The sequence below is a fragment of the Paramisgurnus dabryanus genome, chromosome 10, assembly GCF_030506205.2.
Source record: "Paramisgurnus dabryanus chromosome 10, PD_genome_1.1, whole genome shotgun sequence".
Lineage (NCBI taxonomy): Eukaryota > Metazoa > Chordata > Actinopteri > Cypriniformes > Cobitidae > Paramisgurnus > Paramisgurnus dabryanus.
The window spans coordinates 19,092,254-19,110,664 of NC_133346.1; the positions used below are offsets into that span (position 1 = coordinate 19,092,254).

The 18,411-nt window shown below is 37.2% G+C and overlaps 1 protein-coding gene across 2 annotated transcripts in view; it reads right to left on the reverse strand.

Moving 5' to 3' along the window:
• kcnn2 (potassium calcium-activated channel subfamily N member 2) overlaps positions 1-18,411 on the reverse strand; it is a 44,452-nt gene that overhangs the window by 20,515 nt on the left and 5,526 nt on the right. For both annotated transcript variants that reach the window (XM_065290461.2, XM_065290460.2), the window contains exons 3-5: positions 6,919-7,337; positions 2,359-2,500; positions 1,754-1,864 (exon numbers count right to left, since the gene is read on the reverse strand). In XM_065290461.2, the coding sequence (XP_065146533.1) occupies positions 1,754-1,864; positions 2,359-2,500; positions 6,919-7,337 (672 nt within the window). The remainder of the gene's footprint in view (positions 1-1,753; positions 1,865-2,358; positions 2,501-6,918; positions 7,338-18,411) is intronic.

Consider the following 18,411-nt stretch of genomic DNA (forward strand, 5'->3'; position numbering starts at 1 on the left):
ATTAAAAAAAAGTGTGCATACAGTATCTAGTAGGCAAAAAGCTCAGTGAGGGTGGATAATAAATTATATTTCTACTTTTGGAGCTGTGGTGGGCCAACTGGTCCTCCAGATTTAACCACAAACTCACATCTGATGTCTTTTCATAATCTAATAAATTCCAAATGGATAAAATTCCAGCCTTCTATAAAGATTTTTCATAGAAAATCTTGTTTTACTTGTAAATGCATCACATTATGAAAGGCGAGTGGGTTTCAATCTAAGCCTTAAATCTTATTTTTAAAATGTTCCAGTAATACTGCATCTAAATAACCAAGTAAACCACATTCAAAGAATGGGACCTTAAACATTTAGCCGATTTCTAATGTATAATTTCTGAAAGCCAGTGTCATGATGTTTTTTTCTAACATTTATTTTTCCACTGAAAACTTTAAGCTTAACATCTGCACAAGTAACTAAGGAGGCGTGCACACCAACGCTTATGTTTTTAATTGTTTCCAATGAAAGCTCTGCGTTTTTCAAAAAAGCCAGCAGCTAGCGTTTTTTTTCACACTGAGAGCCGGCACTCTGTGGTTTTTCCACGCTTAGCGCCGAAATGGAAAAATATTCAACTTTGGGTGAAAAGCTCAGTTGTCACACAGCCATCCAATCACAGTGGAGGAAGGGCAGGGCAAACATCACAACAACCAACTGGCGCATCGCACAAGCTAAACAAAGCATAAGTATCACAGCAACCAATGCGCTCAGCTGAAAAAAAAACAGCTGGCATTCGGCATCCTCCAGGCATTTTCAGATCCGTTTAAAAGCTTTGGTGTGCACGCCCCCTAAGGGTACATTCACACTGCAGGCAAAAGTGGGCCAAATCCGACTTTTTTACCCAACTTTGACACGTATATGATTTTCTATTGAGAGTCTGAATAGCACAAATCAGATTTTTTTCTAATCAGGCCCAGGCCACTTTCATATTTGGTCCTAAATGCAATATATATACTACAGTCTGAATGGCCATGTCGCATTTCATCCGACTTCTACGTCACTGAAATGCGACAGACGGCACAATTCTGTGCTGGAGTGGCGGGAAGATGACATCACGTCGTCTTCAACGCACGCGGGTCACTTCAGGGCCATATACAGTTCACACATGGAAGTGATAGCAGTCGCATTTAAATGATAAAGTGAACAAATACGAACTAAGCATTAAGACCTGCGGTGTGAACTAACCCCCAGTCACATTAGCTACAAGAGACAGAGCGATAGGCTACCATTCATTTTCAATGCGCGAGAAAGGTGGGGTCAATAGACAAGAAGGCTATTTTATGCAAATGCTGAGCGATGCGGCAAAGCATCTGCCAATCGGAGTGAAGAGGCAGCGTGACGTAGGTCTGTGGCGGAGTCAAAGAAAATAATTCAAGATGGTGGAAAATGCGTAGTTCTGTATCTGATAAGTTTGGCATTTAATCTCATATATTTTGTTACTTTTATCGAGAAATAAATACTTTTAAATCCAAAAACATCGTTCTTGTAACTTAACAATACCTCTGAAGTGACTTTTGATACCGCTTTTAGAAACTAGCCAAGGAACGCCCAACAAGCGAGTGCGTGTCGCTCACTTTTGTAGCTAATGTGATTGTAGGGTAAGGGGTCAAGAGAGGAAGGCTCTTACATTTTCCACTTCACATGAGCTAAATATTATTTTCACGCTTTTACAGGGATTAAAAAAACTGTGACAAAATGGTGCCGTGAGGCTCAAACTTACCCTTTTTGTCAGCTGGGTGTCCATCATAAAGTTATGTACATGTTTTTCGGCTTTGGTTAATTCCAGTTTTTTTGCGACTACAGCAACCACCAAAGCAGTGCATCCAGCACCCTGACAAGCAAACAAACAAAACCCATTTTAACACTGTATGCTGGGTTATTGCACCCAATGGTTGGGTAAAATATGGACAAACACAAAAGTCTGTCATAATTTTTTTACTCTCATGTTGTTACAAACCTGTATACATTTCTTTGTTCTGATAAACACAAAGGAAGATATTTGTCATGAGCCCAATTAAATTCCATAGTAGGATAAAAGAATACTATGGAAGTAAATAGGGCTTATGTACGGTTTGACTACAAACATTCCTCAACATATCTTCCTTTGTGTTCATCAGAACAGAGAAATTGTTGCAGACATTTTTAATTTATACAGGATTGTAACAAGTGATGACAGAATTTTTGGGTATACTTTCCCTTAAAATCAAACTAGAAAATGCCCACAACTGACCTAACTATGGGTTGAAACAACCCAACATTTTAACCAGGGGATGATCAGCGTTAAGCTTCAATCTAAAATAGTATTTAACATTGAAATATACTTACCATAATGCCGGTCAGGAGACACACTCCTTTCCCACAGTATGTATTGGGGACCATATCCCCATATCCAATGGTTAGAAAAGTTATTGAGATCAACCACATGGCTCCAAGGAAATTGCTGGTTATATCAGCGTTGTCATGGTATCTAACAATTGAAAGCAGTAAAATGACGACCAAGTAAACTGTACAATAAACAATTATGCAAACTCTACAATCACTTCCACAAATCACATCTATATGAAAAGCATACATGTGACCCAATCTATGAAAATCCAGCTAAAGTCATTTTTTTGTTATTTGCTGTTTTCTACATCAAATCATCCCATGTAACGTAAAGAACATTTTGTGAAAATATAACCTTGATATCTTTAATATTGACTGAGTTAGGTCATGTCATAGATTGAAATCAATTGGAAATCAATGACTGAGACTTCAGCCTGTGTTTCACATACAGGGTCACATATAAGTGATAATCAATCAGGCTAAAAAAATTATACTTTTTCCTGCATTATACATTTAAGTAAGTTTCACTTCACTGGTAGTCCAAGACTAAGTCATTATTGTTTTAAAACAGGGGTTTTCAAAGGCCTCCCTTTCTACCCAACCTACTCTTGATGCATCCCCTCAATATGAAGTGCAGAGTTTAAGACATTTAATATGCAGTTTAAGATGCAAATGATTGAAAATAACAAAACAAAACTATGCTGGATCCATATTAAATGAGCAGAACATAACTTTTTTTAATTGTTAACACTTTATGTAAAAAATGGAAATGTAAACAAAGCTAAATTTTAAATTGCTATTAATAATTACATAATTGTATCTACTTTTTAGTGATGGATATGCATTTCTTTACACCGTTAATGTTAACGATTGACAATCACATTTATTTACATGTGTAAATCCGGAAATGCTCTGCTCACATAATGTAAAAATGTGTAGGACATACATTACATCTTTATCATTTTTTAACACACTGTACGCCTCCCCTGACATGCTCTCACACTTTGAAATCCCCTGTTTTAAACTAATACGTAGTTTGCTGTTTGAGAAATCTAGCAGAGTTAAAGAGAAACTCCAGCCAAATATCAAAATTATCCCATATGAACTCACCCTCAAGCAATCCGAGATACACATGTCTTTCAGATGATCTCATTTGGAGTTTTTTTTATTTCTTGCTTTTCCGATCTTATAAAGGGAGAGAACGGGGATTAGGGAACCACTTCTGACTTTGAAACCCAAAAAATTCCATTGTTCACAGAGGAAGTTGACACAGCTTCAAGGGGTTAATAAAGGTCTTATCTGGGTAATCCATGCAAAGAAAAAATTTATCAATATTACAGTTTATAAAGTTTTTTTACACAATAGCATCGATTACCTACAGAAGACCTTTATAACCCATTGGAGCTATAGTGGATTACTTTTATGAAGGATGTATGCACTTTTTTGGGGTTGAAAGTCAGGTGTTGTTCCATGATCCCTGTTTTCCACCTTTATAAAGCTTGGAAAAGCAAAGACATTTACAAAAAATAACTCCAAATGTACTTGTCTGAAAGATGATGAACATGTGTATCTTGGATTGCGTGAGGGTGAGTAAATCATGTGACAATTTTGATATTTGGCTGGAGTATCCCTTTAAAACACGACTTACTAAATTTAGCTGCTGTTTTAAAGGTCAGCCAGTGCACACAATGAGCCACCAGAACTGCAAAAGGAGAGATTTGATACTCGGAAACATTTACCAAGTTGAGAGAAACCGTATCCATTTTAACCTTAGTGACGTGTTTTATTACTTTGGCCTCATTTTCTAAAAAATAAATGTTTCTATGCTGGCTGTATTATAAGTTGCTGTGAACTGACTACTAGCAGGTTAACCATACCATGAACTGTTAATAATAGTATATTTTGTAATAAATTATTAAAATGACAAATTTATATAACCTTAACACACGCCCAGTGTTTTGGATTAAAGGAATAGTTCACCCAAATTTTCTCATAGTTTACTCACCCTCATCCCTAACACTAGATGTATATGACTTCATTTATTCGGTTCAATACGCGGCTTATCGGTTACTTAATAAGCTAGAAATATGAATCATTTCTTCTCACAAGAGTATTTTTTACCTTAGAAGCCACATTTTAACCTACTGGAGTCATCTAGATCAGTGGTTCCCAAACTTTTTAATTCCACAGCCCATTTAGACAGGTATAATTTATCTCAGGACCCACCAAAATATATTTTTTATAAAAATATGCAGAAAAAAAAAAACATTTAGAAATACTAAAAAAAAATTTCTTTTTCGTAAAGCATAGTCTATGTTTGCATTGTCATTGTATGAATTAAATGTACGTTTAATTGCAAATCCAAAATCCAAATATCAAAACCACTGCCCTTATTTGTCATTAATAGGACAAAACTGTTTTTGTTTTAATTCACTACAACAACTAAGTGACTTTGGGCGACCCTACTGATCCCACTGTGCAACACACTATAGGATCCCGAACCTCATTTTTTGTAAACCCCTGATCTAGATTATTTAATAATGAATGGATGTGCTTTTGAAGCTTGGATGTTGGCTATCAAATGCAATATAAAGTTAACACGACAGCATATATAATAAAAAAATATTTAAGTTCAACTGAAGAAGGGGAGTCAAATACATTTGGGATGGCATGAGGCAGAGTATGATAAAATTTTTATAATTTGTTGAATAATTCATTTAAATAATAATTTTAGATGTGTTACTTGCAAAAAATGTTGAATAATCTTTACTTTTCTGAGCCTTTTTTTTTGTTAAATTACATTAACTGGTGCTAGCAGAGTAACCAGAGTTGTGGTTTGTCATATTAACTCATGGTTATGTTGAATTAACACTAGCTGCGTTTCCATTACAGATTTGCGCATACCGCATGCGATATTTTCTAAATGTCAATAAAAACCTTTTGTGAAATGATGGCGTTTGCACTAACAATGATATGCAATTAAACTTAGTTCATCCTCTCGCGATGAGTCATTCCAAACATCACGTCGATGGATGTTGGTATGTTTACGAGACATCCACCACACTAGACATTATTTTTTACAGGAGAGTTATCCAAAATTATTCCCAACAACTCTCAGATAAAAAGGTACAAAAGTTGTCAGTGGGACGGTGAGTCCTTATTTGTACCATTTTGGTACAGATATTTACAATATGTGAGATTTTATGTGATGTTTCCTTTTGGGCATATTTTCAATTGTCAATGCCAATTTGTGCAATTTGAAGTGTAATGAAAACGTTCAGAAAGTGATCAAATTCGTTTGATTATTTTGAACAGTCCACATGGCCAAAAGAATGTCAACATTTTCTTCTAAATTAAATTAACGCCCCCTTTAAAAGTTTACAATCCTGATTTATAGGTGTAAGGGCAACACTGCAGCACTATTGGCTCAATGCTGAAAACGCAGATTGATTTTGTGCTCGGGGTCCAAGGCTACTGGTTGACAAATTGACAGGCCTGGGTCGACAGTGGATAAGCGGATTCTAAACCTTTGGGATGAACTGACATGCCAGATAACCCCACCCTAAATACTCCTGTGTCCGAATTGGAGGAAATCAGCTGTGTTCCATCATCTTATGGAAAGCTTTTCCAGAAGAGTGGAAGCTGTTGTACCAGCAAAGTAACGACCAGCTTTTTATTGATTCATGTGGTTTATAAACGAAATGTTCAGTAACCACATATGGCGGTGGGTGACCACATACCTTTAGTGCTATAGAGCTGGGTGCTGTTAACACAATATTATCTTGTACGCTTTATTTTTATTAGACTTTTTTTGGCTCTTTTTCCTAAAATGCTTTCTTCATTGGCTCATATTGTGTGCTAGTTAGTTCATTTATGTACGCTTTGATATCTATATACTCCTAACACAAACAAAATTTTTATGTGCATATATTATGCATTTAAGGGCCTGTTTACACAACATTGTTTTTAACTAAAAACGCAAAACGTATGGGTTTTAGCTGCGAGTTCACACAACAACGCCTGAAAACACAAACCTTTGAAAAAAAATGTTTAAATGGTCATCTCTGTGTAAACCACAATTCATTGTTGCACTTAAATGTTTAAGTTTAATCAATTTGAAATTACAATTTATTTTAACTTTCTTGACTAATGAGTAGTTGCTAAAATTATAAAAATACAACTTTAGCTAATTCAACTTTATTATTATAATTTATAGAAACTCGCTAGTCAGGAAAGTTGAAATGAATTGTAAATTCAAGTTGATTAAACCTACAAGTGCAACAGGAAATTTGTAACAATGTATGAGAAAAACAAACAAAAATTGTTGTTGGGGAAACATACCCTAAAATTTACTTTCCCCCCCCCCCCAAACTTTTGATGACCCATCCTGCACTACACAGCTTTTTGTCCAATCAAATGCCCTCTGCAATGAGAATAGCCTATTGTGTATTAAATAAAAAATAGCCTTTCAATATAATAGCCTGCCTTCAAAAGAAGAAACATCAAGAAACTTTCACTGGGTTTTTAACACTGGGCTTTCATATCAACAAAGCGGGCCACCTTTCACACGCCCTCACAGTCCAGGCGGCAATGATCCACAGGGAAATGGTGAACACCAGCAGTACTGTGCCGGGGCAGATAGTCATGAGGGTTTTCATGACAAAACGTGTGTTGAAGTTTATCTTGTTGAGGGCACCGATACTGCGAGATGAAGCATCGGTAAAGAGTTTGCTATGAAGCAACATGACCCGGGCAATGAGGTACAAACGAAGAAACATGGGGATGGACAGTATGATATCCACATCAGCGTCCGTCTTGGATGGCGTATAGGAAAAGGCCAGACGTGCCGTCCATGTGAATGTATAGTTGCCTGGGATAGGGTGTATGGCGCACACCAAGATCTCCAGGCATATGAAGAAGATGCGCTCGTAGGTCATAGCTATCCTCCAGTCATCTGCAGCGTTGTCCACCATAAATAACTAATAATAAAAAAAACATTAAAATGTATGAGCAAGCATGCAGAACATAATTTACAGTACATTCAGCAAAAAAATTTTTTTTTACTTTTTCCTGAAGCAAAACTCTATAAGACAGTTTTTGTTGTCTCTGACCCAGACTTTAATCTTAAACTGTTCATAAAAAAATGAGTCCCATAGGTGTTATTTACATCACAACACTTTTGTCACAATAAAAAGTTTTATCCATGACTAACACAGAGTTGAATCAAACACAAGACGTAATTTCTAATTTGATATGTAGTGAAAAATTTGTGATGAAATGTTCATGAAAGAATGATATGCACTATTGAATCACATTTTTAGTTAACAAATTATACTACTACTTACAATTAGCTTATTTTCTAAGAGCACATTTACACCTGGTATTAAGATGCATTTTGGTCCATGTGATCACAAGTGGACAAGAGAGATACGTGTTCGTTCACACCTTGTGTTTTAATTCGACTATTTGGTCCACTTTCGACCGCTTCTGTACTGATAACTTTGAGGGGATGGTCTATGGGGCGAGTCCCTCTGCTGGTCTATGACGTGGACTAATATTAGCGATTTATATCAAAGTACTGCTGCTTGTGTTGTTAGTATAAACATGCTGCACAATATTTTGTACTTGTATACGTAAGGGCTTTCTCAGATATTTCACGCAACTTTTAAATGCTTGCAAAGTATAACAAAAACGAAAGAGCCGGAGATCAGCCATTTTATTTTGATCAATGATAGTCTACAGACCTCGCCGAACACTGTGGGTTTGCGCTAGGTGTCAGGACAGATGTAAAAACATTGTGCTCTGTACATCTTGCATTAGATCAATAGACGGTCTTTTGTGGCTATTCAGACACATTCGACCACATGCACTATGCCACAAAAGCAATCCGCATTTTCGACTACCTCAGAATGTGGTCCAAAGTGGATGAGCTAAAATTTTATAACAGCTAAGGGGCGTTGTTTGGCATGACGCGCAGCGGGGGTTATTGCGTTTATAAAACGGTTACTTCATATGCATAACGTTAGCGTGATTTTATAAAATAAAACACAAATAAGTTGTAATTATATTAGTACAAATATTACTCTTCCGCCAAACAAAGTAGTTCCTCAGAATCAAGTCTGACTGAAACAGAGCGCAGTTCCCAACCAACACAGACGTATCAAAGTCACATTGAAAATATGATTTAAGACTGTGGTGTTTATTTTTATAAATCAACATTCATCTAATTCATACATTAACATTTATATCGTGCAACTGTTGAAGTGATTATCAAATAATTGGAAGCATGCTTAACTCTTTCCCCGTCAGCGTTTTTTTTTTTTAAGTTGCCACCCAGTTTTAGTTTTATGCCTTACAGAAAAATTTTCTTCTTTAAATAAACATAAAATATCAAATGAAAGAACAGACCATCCGCTTTTAAACAAAAAAAACATTTCATCCTACCTTCATTTGTTCTCTTATCACCTCTCAATTTTTTTAGCTAAAAGCGGAGATAATTCCATTTTTGTGAAGAACTTTTGTAAGAGATCAGATTCAACGCCATCAAAACTTACACGCTGTGTTTTCAGTGTTGAGTGAATGCGTCAGTGTTTAAGTTGGGTAAGATCGCCATCTAGTGGATAGTAGCGGACGTATGAACTTGAGTTAGAAACTCCTCAGACAACGTTTTCTCTATATCGACGAGATGACTCAACAATATTTATTGACATTTATCTATATATTGCCATTAATTGTGCAATTGTAATTTGAATCAGAATGAAGAACCAGAACCCCAAGCCCCGCATATTTTGTGCATGGAAATCTTCAATTTATGCTGCGTAAGTGCGGCGTATTTGAAAAAATGCGGCCCCCGCATAAATATGCGGACTTTGGCTGATTATGTGTTGAATCATGCGATCGCATAATCGCGTTTTTCTGGAGGGACTGATAAAAGTACACATTGACGCAAAAAGTCGACGATACTCACTGACTCCTATAGCATTTGTTTTTCCTGCTGTAAAAATTCATGGGGTACCTTCAACTGTGTGGTTACCATCATTTATGAGGGTGAGTAAAGGATGACAGAATTTTCATTTTTCTGTTTAAAATACTGTTTAAAAATTTTTGTTGTTGTTTAGGAGGTTTGTGGCTTTATTCTGAGGCTGTTGATGTAATAAAGCTCTTCAGCTCGGCAGACAGATTTCTCTCAACATGACCGGCGGCCGGCTCAGGAGCCGTATTGCTTTTTTCTCTCTTGATTCATAGAAATCTTCCTGCTTGCCTCTCCTGCTCAAATCCATAAATATTTCCCTCGAGTACAGGTATGCTTTACTCAATAGCAAAGAGCAACAGCGTCTGCTAACTTTTCTAGTGGCTTTGGTTATAAAAGGTTTATTGCTATTGATAGCTATATATTTTTTACAAATCCAGTCAATTATTCACAATAAGGCTCTGTAAGGCCAGAGGACAGGCGTCAGGGTGTCCTAACCAAAAGGACACCCTTCTCCAAGAACATAAACAAAGAACATCTCCTGATGTTGTGGACAGGACATACTTCTTTTAAGAAAACCACCTGCAAACCTCAGGGCGTTATTTCAATCCCAAAACAGATACACACCAGTGAACCACAAATCACATCTCATCATTGCACGTCTTTCTTTCTGGCTTCTCACTCAGCTCACTACTCAATCCATATTAAAAGCATTGGCTGCGTCTCAATCCGCTCCCTAGCCCCTGAGCTCGTGAATCAGTATATCGTGTACACAGGTTTAGGCACTGCTAAGGACCCCAGCTCACTTCACATTGGGACAACATCGTTCACATATTTTCCTTAAGATCATAGTCATAATTCACAGCTGTTATTTTCAACAACCAGCGAAATGTCCTACTTCATTTTTAAACACTTGTTAAAGGCGGGGTGCACGATTTTTGAGAAACGTTTTGGAAAAGGGAGATTGTCTGAGTACCAAAACACACTTGTAGCCAATCAGCAGTAAGGGGCGTGTCTACTTACTGACGTCTTTGCCTGGGTTTCGTATGTGTGGGGCGGATTTATCAAAATAAGGGCCAGATTCTATTGGGGTAGGGGCGTGTTTGTTTAGGTGATTTGATTTCAAATGTCAACATTGGCTTCCAGAGATCGTGCAACCTGCCTTTAAAGTAGTATATTATAAAAACATTTTCATTATTCCCTTACATATCCGTGCATAAGTTTGGAGGTATATTACATTTAAATATTAAGTAGATCGTAGCCCCTTCCTGTCTAGCAATGTGTTTAAATTAAAAAGTTTGTCTTTTCAAAAGTTGAGTTTCATGAAGTTTATTGAGTTGAGCTTCAGAAAAAGTCACGTGATTTCCAGTAAGGGACCATCAATGCTGGCTGATTTTTGTGTTGCATTGTGGGAATTTTTAGGGAATGAACGTTCCAGTGCACTGGAAGGATTTTGCAATTGAGACGGACCTTAAAACGGCCGACTCCCTCATAAGTGCCATTGCTACTGAACAAGGGAGCTGATTGAGACACAGTCATAGAGGCTTTTAAGATAAGACAAGACATTCAAATATCACAAACACACTATTTGGTTTAATCATTTATGAATATAATGCCATATAATGCCAAAAAAGACATATTGGCCAATCAGAAAGTTGCGTTTTAGAGAGCCGTGTTATAAATAAGCATATCATAATTTTTTTTTAATTTTTATGGAAAAAATGTAACAGTATAATTTAACTGTGATTAAAATTAACCAATGGTATTAAAGTTAAATAGTACAATAGGCTTTATGCCCAGCTGCACTACTTCCTGAACTTCAGCCAGCTCCTTGTTTCCTGTCTGCCATTATTGGACAAACTGATTAATCCAGGTGTGCCTGACCTCAGTAGTCAGAAAAACAATAATCAGACACACCTGGATTAATCAGTTTGTCCAATAATGGCAGACAGGAAACAAGGCGCTGGCTGAAGTTCAGGAAGTACGGTAGTGCAGCTGGGCAAAAAGCCTATTGTCCGACATGTTTTAAAAACAAATTTTAAAAAACTGTACTTAAAACTAACTAGCGGAAAAGTGCAAAACTGTGTCCTTAAATTCTCTAATAATAAACCACACTACCCATGAAGCACTATGAATGAGTGTAACATAAAAAATGAAAGTATAGTAAACTTATGGTCGGGCAATGTGGATACATGATTGTTATTTTGCAATGCTTTAAAGGAGTTGCTGCTTTTTTCTTCAAAATTATAGACAGTGTAGTTCTTTTCAATGAATAAAGTATTTAAGCACATTTTTTGCAGAGGAAATGACAGTGACTGTGATTTTCGTCTTATGATGCTCACAGTAGGTCTGGCTAGAAATACTGTATATGTTATCTACAAGATTTTAATTTTGAAACCTGACTCCATTGTCAGATCCATGCCCTCCTAAATGCTTTGTGCCAATCAACGGGGGTTCCTTCCAGCAACACATTCAATCACCTCAAGGTCTACCCGACTGCCATCATGAGAAGAGATATTTCACCAGAGCTGTGCAGTCAGCACAATTTAAAGGCTTCGGCTGACAGACTTTATCCAACGTGACTCTGGCTATTTGATATGAGAAAGAGGAACAAATGATAAACCCCTGATGCAATATTTGCAAATGGGTCTCCTGCCTTCGTACAGCACCAGGCTATTTCACACAGTAATGGGTTTATGGAGAGCACAAGCGAGTTATTCTCTAATATGAGTCTTGCTTGAGGCTTTTAAGGGCTTCTGTTTTAAAGGTTTCCTGTTATTTCTTTATTCACACAGCAGTGGCACTCAAAAAATCATTTTCATAATCATTATTTTTGCTTGGATTTCAGAAAATATATCATTAGGTTTTTTGTCCTATAGGCAAAGTTTATTTTTTGTTAAACTTCATGATATTTTGGTAGATTTAGACTAAAAAAGAAAACAATTTGCCATTGGTGCGCGCTACAGAAACAGCACTGAAGGATACAAAATAAATTGTGTTCCACGCCTTTTTAAGTGAATTTATTTTGTTTTAGGAATGTTTTTAGACATTTTAACTAGATACAAGATAACTATTGGTTAAGACAATGATTATATGCAGTGTAGTATAAAATCTTAAATCAAGGCAGTTTATTCACATTTATAGTAAGTTAATTTGTTGAATTCACAGAGTTTGTATGATAAGAATGAAAAAGACCAGATTAAATAGCCCAGATTATCATATTTGAATTACATCTCAAAAGATATAAACTGACACATTGCTATTTTTTACCCCAAATAATCTCTGTATTCCTCATTAGGAAAGATGATTAGTAATGATAAAATGAAATTCAAATTTGAGCATATTAAACGTGCAAAAATGCTGCCATGATTCTACATGGCTGGTTGCCATGCTGCTATGGTGTTCTGAGTGGTTGTAAGACTGTTGGTGTGTGGTTGCTATGGTTTTCTGTGTGGTTGTAAGCGTGTTGCTGTGTGGTTGCTATGGTTTTCTGTGTGGTTGTAAGCATAATGCTTTGTGGTTGCTTTAGTGTTCTGAGTGGTTGTTATAGTGTTCTGAGTGTTTTTAAGTGTGTTGCTATGCGGTTGCTATGGTGTTCTGAGGGATTGTAAGCATGTTGCTGTGTGGTTGCTATAGTGTTCTGAGTGGTTGTGTGTTGCTATGGTGTTCTGAGTGGTTGTAAGACTGTTGGTGTGTGGTTGCTATGGTTTTCTGTGTGGTTGTAAGCGTGTTGCTGTGTGGTTGCTATGGTTTTCTGTGTGGTTGTAAGCATAATGCTTTGTGGTTGCTTTAGTGTTCTGAGTGGTTGTTATAGTGTTCTGAGTGTTTTTAAGTGTGTTGCTATGCGGTTGCTATGGTGTTCTGAGGGATTGTAAGCATGTTGCTGTGTGGTTGCTATAGTGTTCTGAGTGGTTGTGTGTTGCTATGGTGTTCTGAGTGGTTGTACATGTGTTTCTACAGTATGAAGTTGATTTGGAGTTTTGAGGGATTGTAAGGGTGTTGCATGGGTGTTGTAAGTGGTTGTGAAGGTGTTGCTATGCAGTTGCTATAGTGTTCTGAGTGGTTGCTATAGTTTTCTGTGTGGTTGTAAGCATAATGCTTTGTGGTTGCTTTAGTGTTCTGAGTGGTTGTTATAGTGTTCTGAGTGTTTTTACGTGTGTTGCTATGCGGTTGCTATGGTGTTCTGAGGGATTGTAAGCATGTTGCTGTGTGGTTGCTATAGTGTTCTGAGTGGTTGTGTGTTGCTATGGTGTTCTGAGTGGTTGTACATGTGTTTCTACAGTATGAAGTTGATTTGGAGTTTTGAGGGATTGTAAGGGTGTTGCATGGGTGTTGTAAGTGGTTGTGAAGGTGTTGCTATGCAGTTGCTATAGTGTTCTGAGTGGTTGCTATAGTTTTCTGTGTGGTTGTAAGCATAATGCTTTGTGGTTGCTTTAGTGTTCTGAGTGGTTGTTATAGTGTTCTGAGTGTTTTTACGTGTGTTGCTATGCGGTTGCTATGGTGTTCTGAGGGATTGTAAGCATGTTGCTGTGTGGTTGCTATAGTGTTCTGAGTGGTTGTGTGTTGCTATGGTGTTCTGAGTGGTTGTACATGTGTTTCTACAGTATGAAGTTGATATGGAGTTTTGAGTGATTGTAAGGGTGTTGCATGGGTTTTGTTTGTAAGTGGTTGTAAAGGTGTTGCTATGCAGTTGCTATGGTGTTCTAAGTGGTTGTAAGCGTGTTGCTGTGTGGTTGCTATGGTTTTCTGTGTGGTTGTAAGCATAATGCTTTGTGGTTGCTTTAGTGTTTTGAGTGGTTGTTATAGTGTTCTGAGTGGTTTTAAGTGTGTTCTTATGCTGTTGCTATGGTGTTCTGAGGGATTGTAAGCGTGTTGCTGTGTTGTTGCTATAGTGTTCTGAGTGGTTGTGTGTTGCTATGGTGTTCTGAGTGGTTGTACATGTGTTTCTACAGTATGAAGTTGATATGGAGTTTTGAGTGATTGTAAGGGTGTTGCATGGGTGTTATAAGTGGTTGTAAAGGTGTTGCTATGCAGTTGCTATGGTGTTCTGAGTGGTTGTTATGGTGTTCTGAGTGGTTGTAAGTGTGTTGCTATGTGGTTGCTATGGTGTTCTGAGGGATTGTAAGCATGTTGCTGTGTGGTTGTTATGGTGTTGTTCTGAGTGGTTGTGTGTTGCTATGGTGTTCTGAGTGGTTTTCATGTGCTTCTACAGTATGAAGTTGATATGGAGTTTTGAGTGTTTGTAACTATGTTCCATGGGTGTTCTAAGTGGTTGTAAAGGTGTTGCTATACAGTTGCTATGGTGTTCTGAGTGGTTGTAGTGTTTTGAGTGATGGTAAGTGTGTTGCTATGTGGTTGCTATGGTGTTCTGAGTGGCCAAAAACCACAGATCTTCAAAATATGACACTAATCTCTAAGTTAACAATGCAGATACACAAACATGAATTGCACACTCCAGCATAAAGCCAACAACACAACCTCCAAGCATACAACAGCAAAATAATCAAACCTATTTGAAGTTGAATAGTGTGATTTAATCCAGACAGAAGTTAAAAGTGGTGGAGATTTCAGACCAGATAGCACACATCAAGTGCCTTAAAGGCCTGACAATTGCCAGAGAAGCGGTAACATTAACCAGCCTGTCTGTTAGTTTAGGCCGTTGTTCGACTTTCCGTGCGAGTGTAACTTAGACAGGGAAACACAAGCTGTCCTTTCAGACGGTGACAGACGCTATCTTATTCAAAGCTTAAGAACAATAACAACAACCGTCAAACAACACAGCCTGCACAAAGGATGATAACCGCGAAGCTTTAATTTTGTTTTATTTGAGCAAAACGGTCGCTGTCACGAAGGCACCGCTCCGCAACGCAGTTGCTTCAGAATAGAGCAATTAAACATTTAAAATGGGTTATGTAAGGAAGCCTACTTGGTAGGTAAAACCAATTATGGTAATGGACAACCTGCAATACAATACTCGAGGGTGCTTCACCTTCAAGTATCCAATATTCCAACTGAGTGGCTGAGTGGGTAGTTATGGAAAAATGCTGAATTTGACAACAGGGGGGAAGGTGCACTTGTAATGACCAGCTTACAACAGCTAAGGGTCGTACCAGATAACCTGTACAAGACTTGGGCGACTAATTCAACCAAATCAACCATTAACTAAAATGACTATACGAGTACAAAAAATTATTTTCACATTTTGGTATAGTAGTACAAAAAATAGTAGTTGGTGGTCGGTGGTAATTGTTATTTATTCACAAACAAGTTTTGCATTATTTTGACCAAACAAAGATTTTTGGTTTCCAGTATTTTTTCAGTCCCAAAGTTGATCGCTTTTCGGTAACATCTTTACTGTCACTAAATCTGTCTACTAAAAACATCACGAAACAACTAAATAATTTCTATTTAACACATGTTTATACTCAGAGGTATGTTTACACTAACATTTCCCCTTACGTTGCCCTGACACGGGCACGGACGAAAGGTCGTGCTTTCCGTCTGTCTGGTCGACAGCAGGGCTTGGTTACTGGTTTCAAAAGAGCTCAATATAACTAATGGAGCATGGCTCAATATTTAATCTGTGTAATGTAGAGAACGGGAACATATATCTTGTCACTAAGAAAAGGAATTGCTCAATCTCATTAGAGAATTAGGTAGAGAGGTTCAGCCCAATTACAAATTAATGCAATGGTTAATTTATGATATCAAAGTGTCCCCTAAGAGGCCACTTTGCTAAGTAAATCCTCAGTTGCAGGTATACCTTTTGGTTTTCAAGTTTCTTTGAAGAAGGACCCACAAGGTCTTCAAGATCGCATCTGTGTAATTGAACGCTGTCGGGAAACTATGACAGCTGTTGCATTATGTATGCATGTAGCTTAAGTTAACCGCAACCTAATTTAACTTTCTTATTTAGTGATTTACACGAAACATTAAGTTACATGTTCGCAATTAATCCTATAGTGTAACCCTGCATTGTGAAAAAAACGTATTTTAAGTGCGTTACTTTTTTAATTATGTGATTTAAATAAACTGTAAACGTAATTGTTTTCCCATTTAATCGCCTAATATCTGTACCGTAACCCTGCCCAGTGAAAACTCAGGGGTCATTTGTTACAGTATGTGGATACGTGACACTACGTGACACTAGTCAGTCGTCTCCGGTTAGAGGAAGATGTCACAGGAAAATACATCACACATCTCCCATAATGCATCAGTGCTGCTCGCATGTGCCCATCACCATTCACTTCCCTGAAATGAATGTGTTCTCACAATTCAAAATGTTACTCATAGGACACTTTTATTACTCAGAAATCGCTTTTTCATAAGTTCGAGTTCATCCAGTGCAAGACATTGTTGAGAATATGGAGTGTCCATTTGCTCTCTATTGCTCTCTGGAAGAAGCGATATTATAGATATTAAAAAGATTTCATTTTCGTTTATATTGCCTTACAGCTAGACAGGCTGGATACTACCAATTCGTTGTTAATAAAATCGCAAAATTTGCGATTGTTCAAAAAATTCAGATACCTGATCAGGCTACGTGTGCGTATTTCCGCTGGCGATTTAAGTTTTCTTCGTCTGGCACCTTCTGAAAGACACATTTCTCTAAAGCATTCCCATGATTAATGTCCCTCAGAGACTTACAGCTCCTAAATATTACAGAGAGCACGACTGGCTCATGAATATACGCCATTATATTTCAACAGTGTGAAAAGTAATAAAACTGCTCAGGCATTTATGGCCACACTGCCAGAGTGGGAAAAATTTGCATACATATTAAAAAGTTGTGGTGTTCATGTATACACAGATGTAAACATGCATGTATGCACCTATACACTGAGATTATTAGGTAGATATAGATATGTGTAAGACATGTTATTTAAACAACTACAACATAGTTAAAGAAAAACACCATAGTTTTTCAATATTTTACTATGTTCTTACCTCAACTTAGATGAATTAATACATACCTATTATTCAATGCGTGCACTTTTAATCTTTTTACAGTGCTTCTTGAATGAGTTAGCATTTAGCCTAGCCCCATTCATTCCTATGGCTCAAAAAAAAGTTTTATTTTGTGCCACCATACTTACTCGTGTAACAGTATTTAAATAGGAAAAACATGGAAGTGTTTGGTGGCTTCTAAATTCATCCCTGATTAGAGCCATAGGAATGAATGGGGCTAGGCTAAGTGCTAACACATTCACAACGCGCTGTACAAAGATTAAAAGTGCAAGCATTGAAAAAAGATAGGGATGTATTCATTTGTCTAAGTTGAGGTAAGAACATAGTAAAATGTTAAAAAATGGTGGTGTTTTCCTTTAATACAAGATAAGTTCAGAAAACCTGAAGCCATGTATATTCAAATTTGCAATGTCTGGGAAATGTTAATCATGGTTCACCTGCTGGGATGCGTCTAAATATAAAAAAATTTAATTGAATAAAGGGCAAATGAGATTTGAAAGCTTAAAGTTAGGCGCCAAATGAAAGATTATCAGTAAAAGTCATTGGCGGTAATATTTCACCACCCTTTGGGGAAAAAAACAAAAACTTCATCCTGCAAAATCTGGTTTTAGATTTCAGATTAAAAGAATGTCATATGGGTTCGAAACGACATCAGGGTTGACAAAATTTCCAATCTTTTCATAAGATTCTATTAGGAAAACAGAAATGGCCATATTTGGGCATACAATAGCATCCCATTCTGCACTGTATTTCCAATGAACTAAATGCTGTTCTTTACAATGGCCTTTTATAGGTACGCTTTTTGGATTCTTTCAACTATGTCGAAAAGGTCAAGTTACTGTACCACACACGGTACCCAGGGAGCTCCACAAAGGCCTCTAAATGTTTTTATATTTACAAAGAGATCGCCTGGTTTTGCTGTTATCAGATTGCATGCTCTCTCATACCTCTCTTATGCCAGCATTACTTAATTACGTCCAGATCGATAACCACACAGAGAAATACTCCCCATGGCTTTCTGACATCTCAGTTGGATGGCTGTTTATCACCTGCAGTCCTGGCTAGATCGAGTGCCTTTCCCTTCAGGCCAAATTTTTGCCCTTTTCATTTCCCAT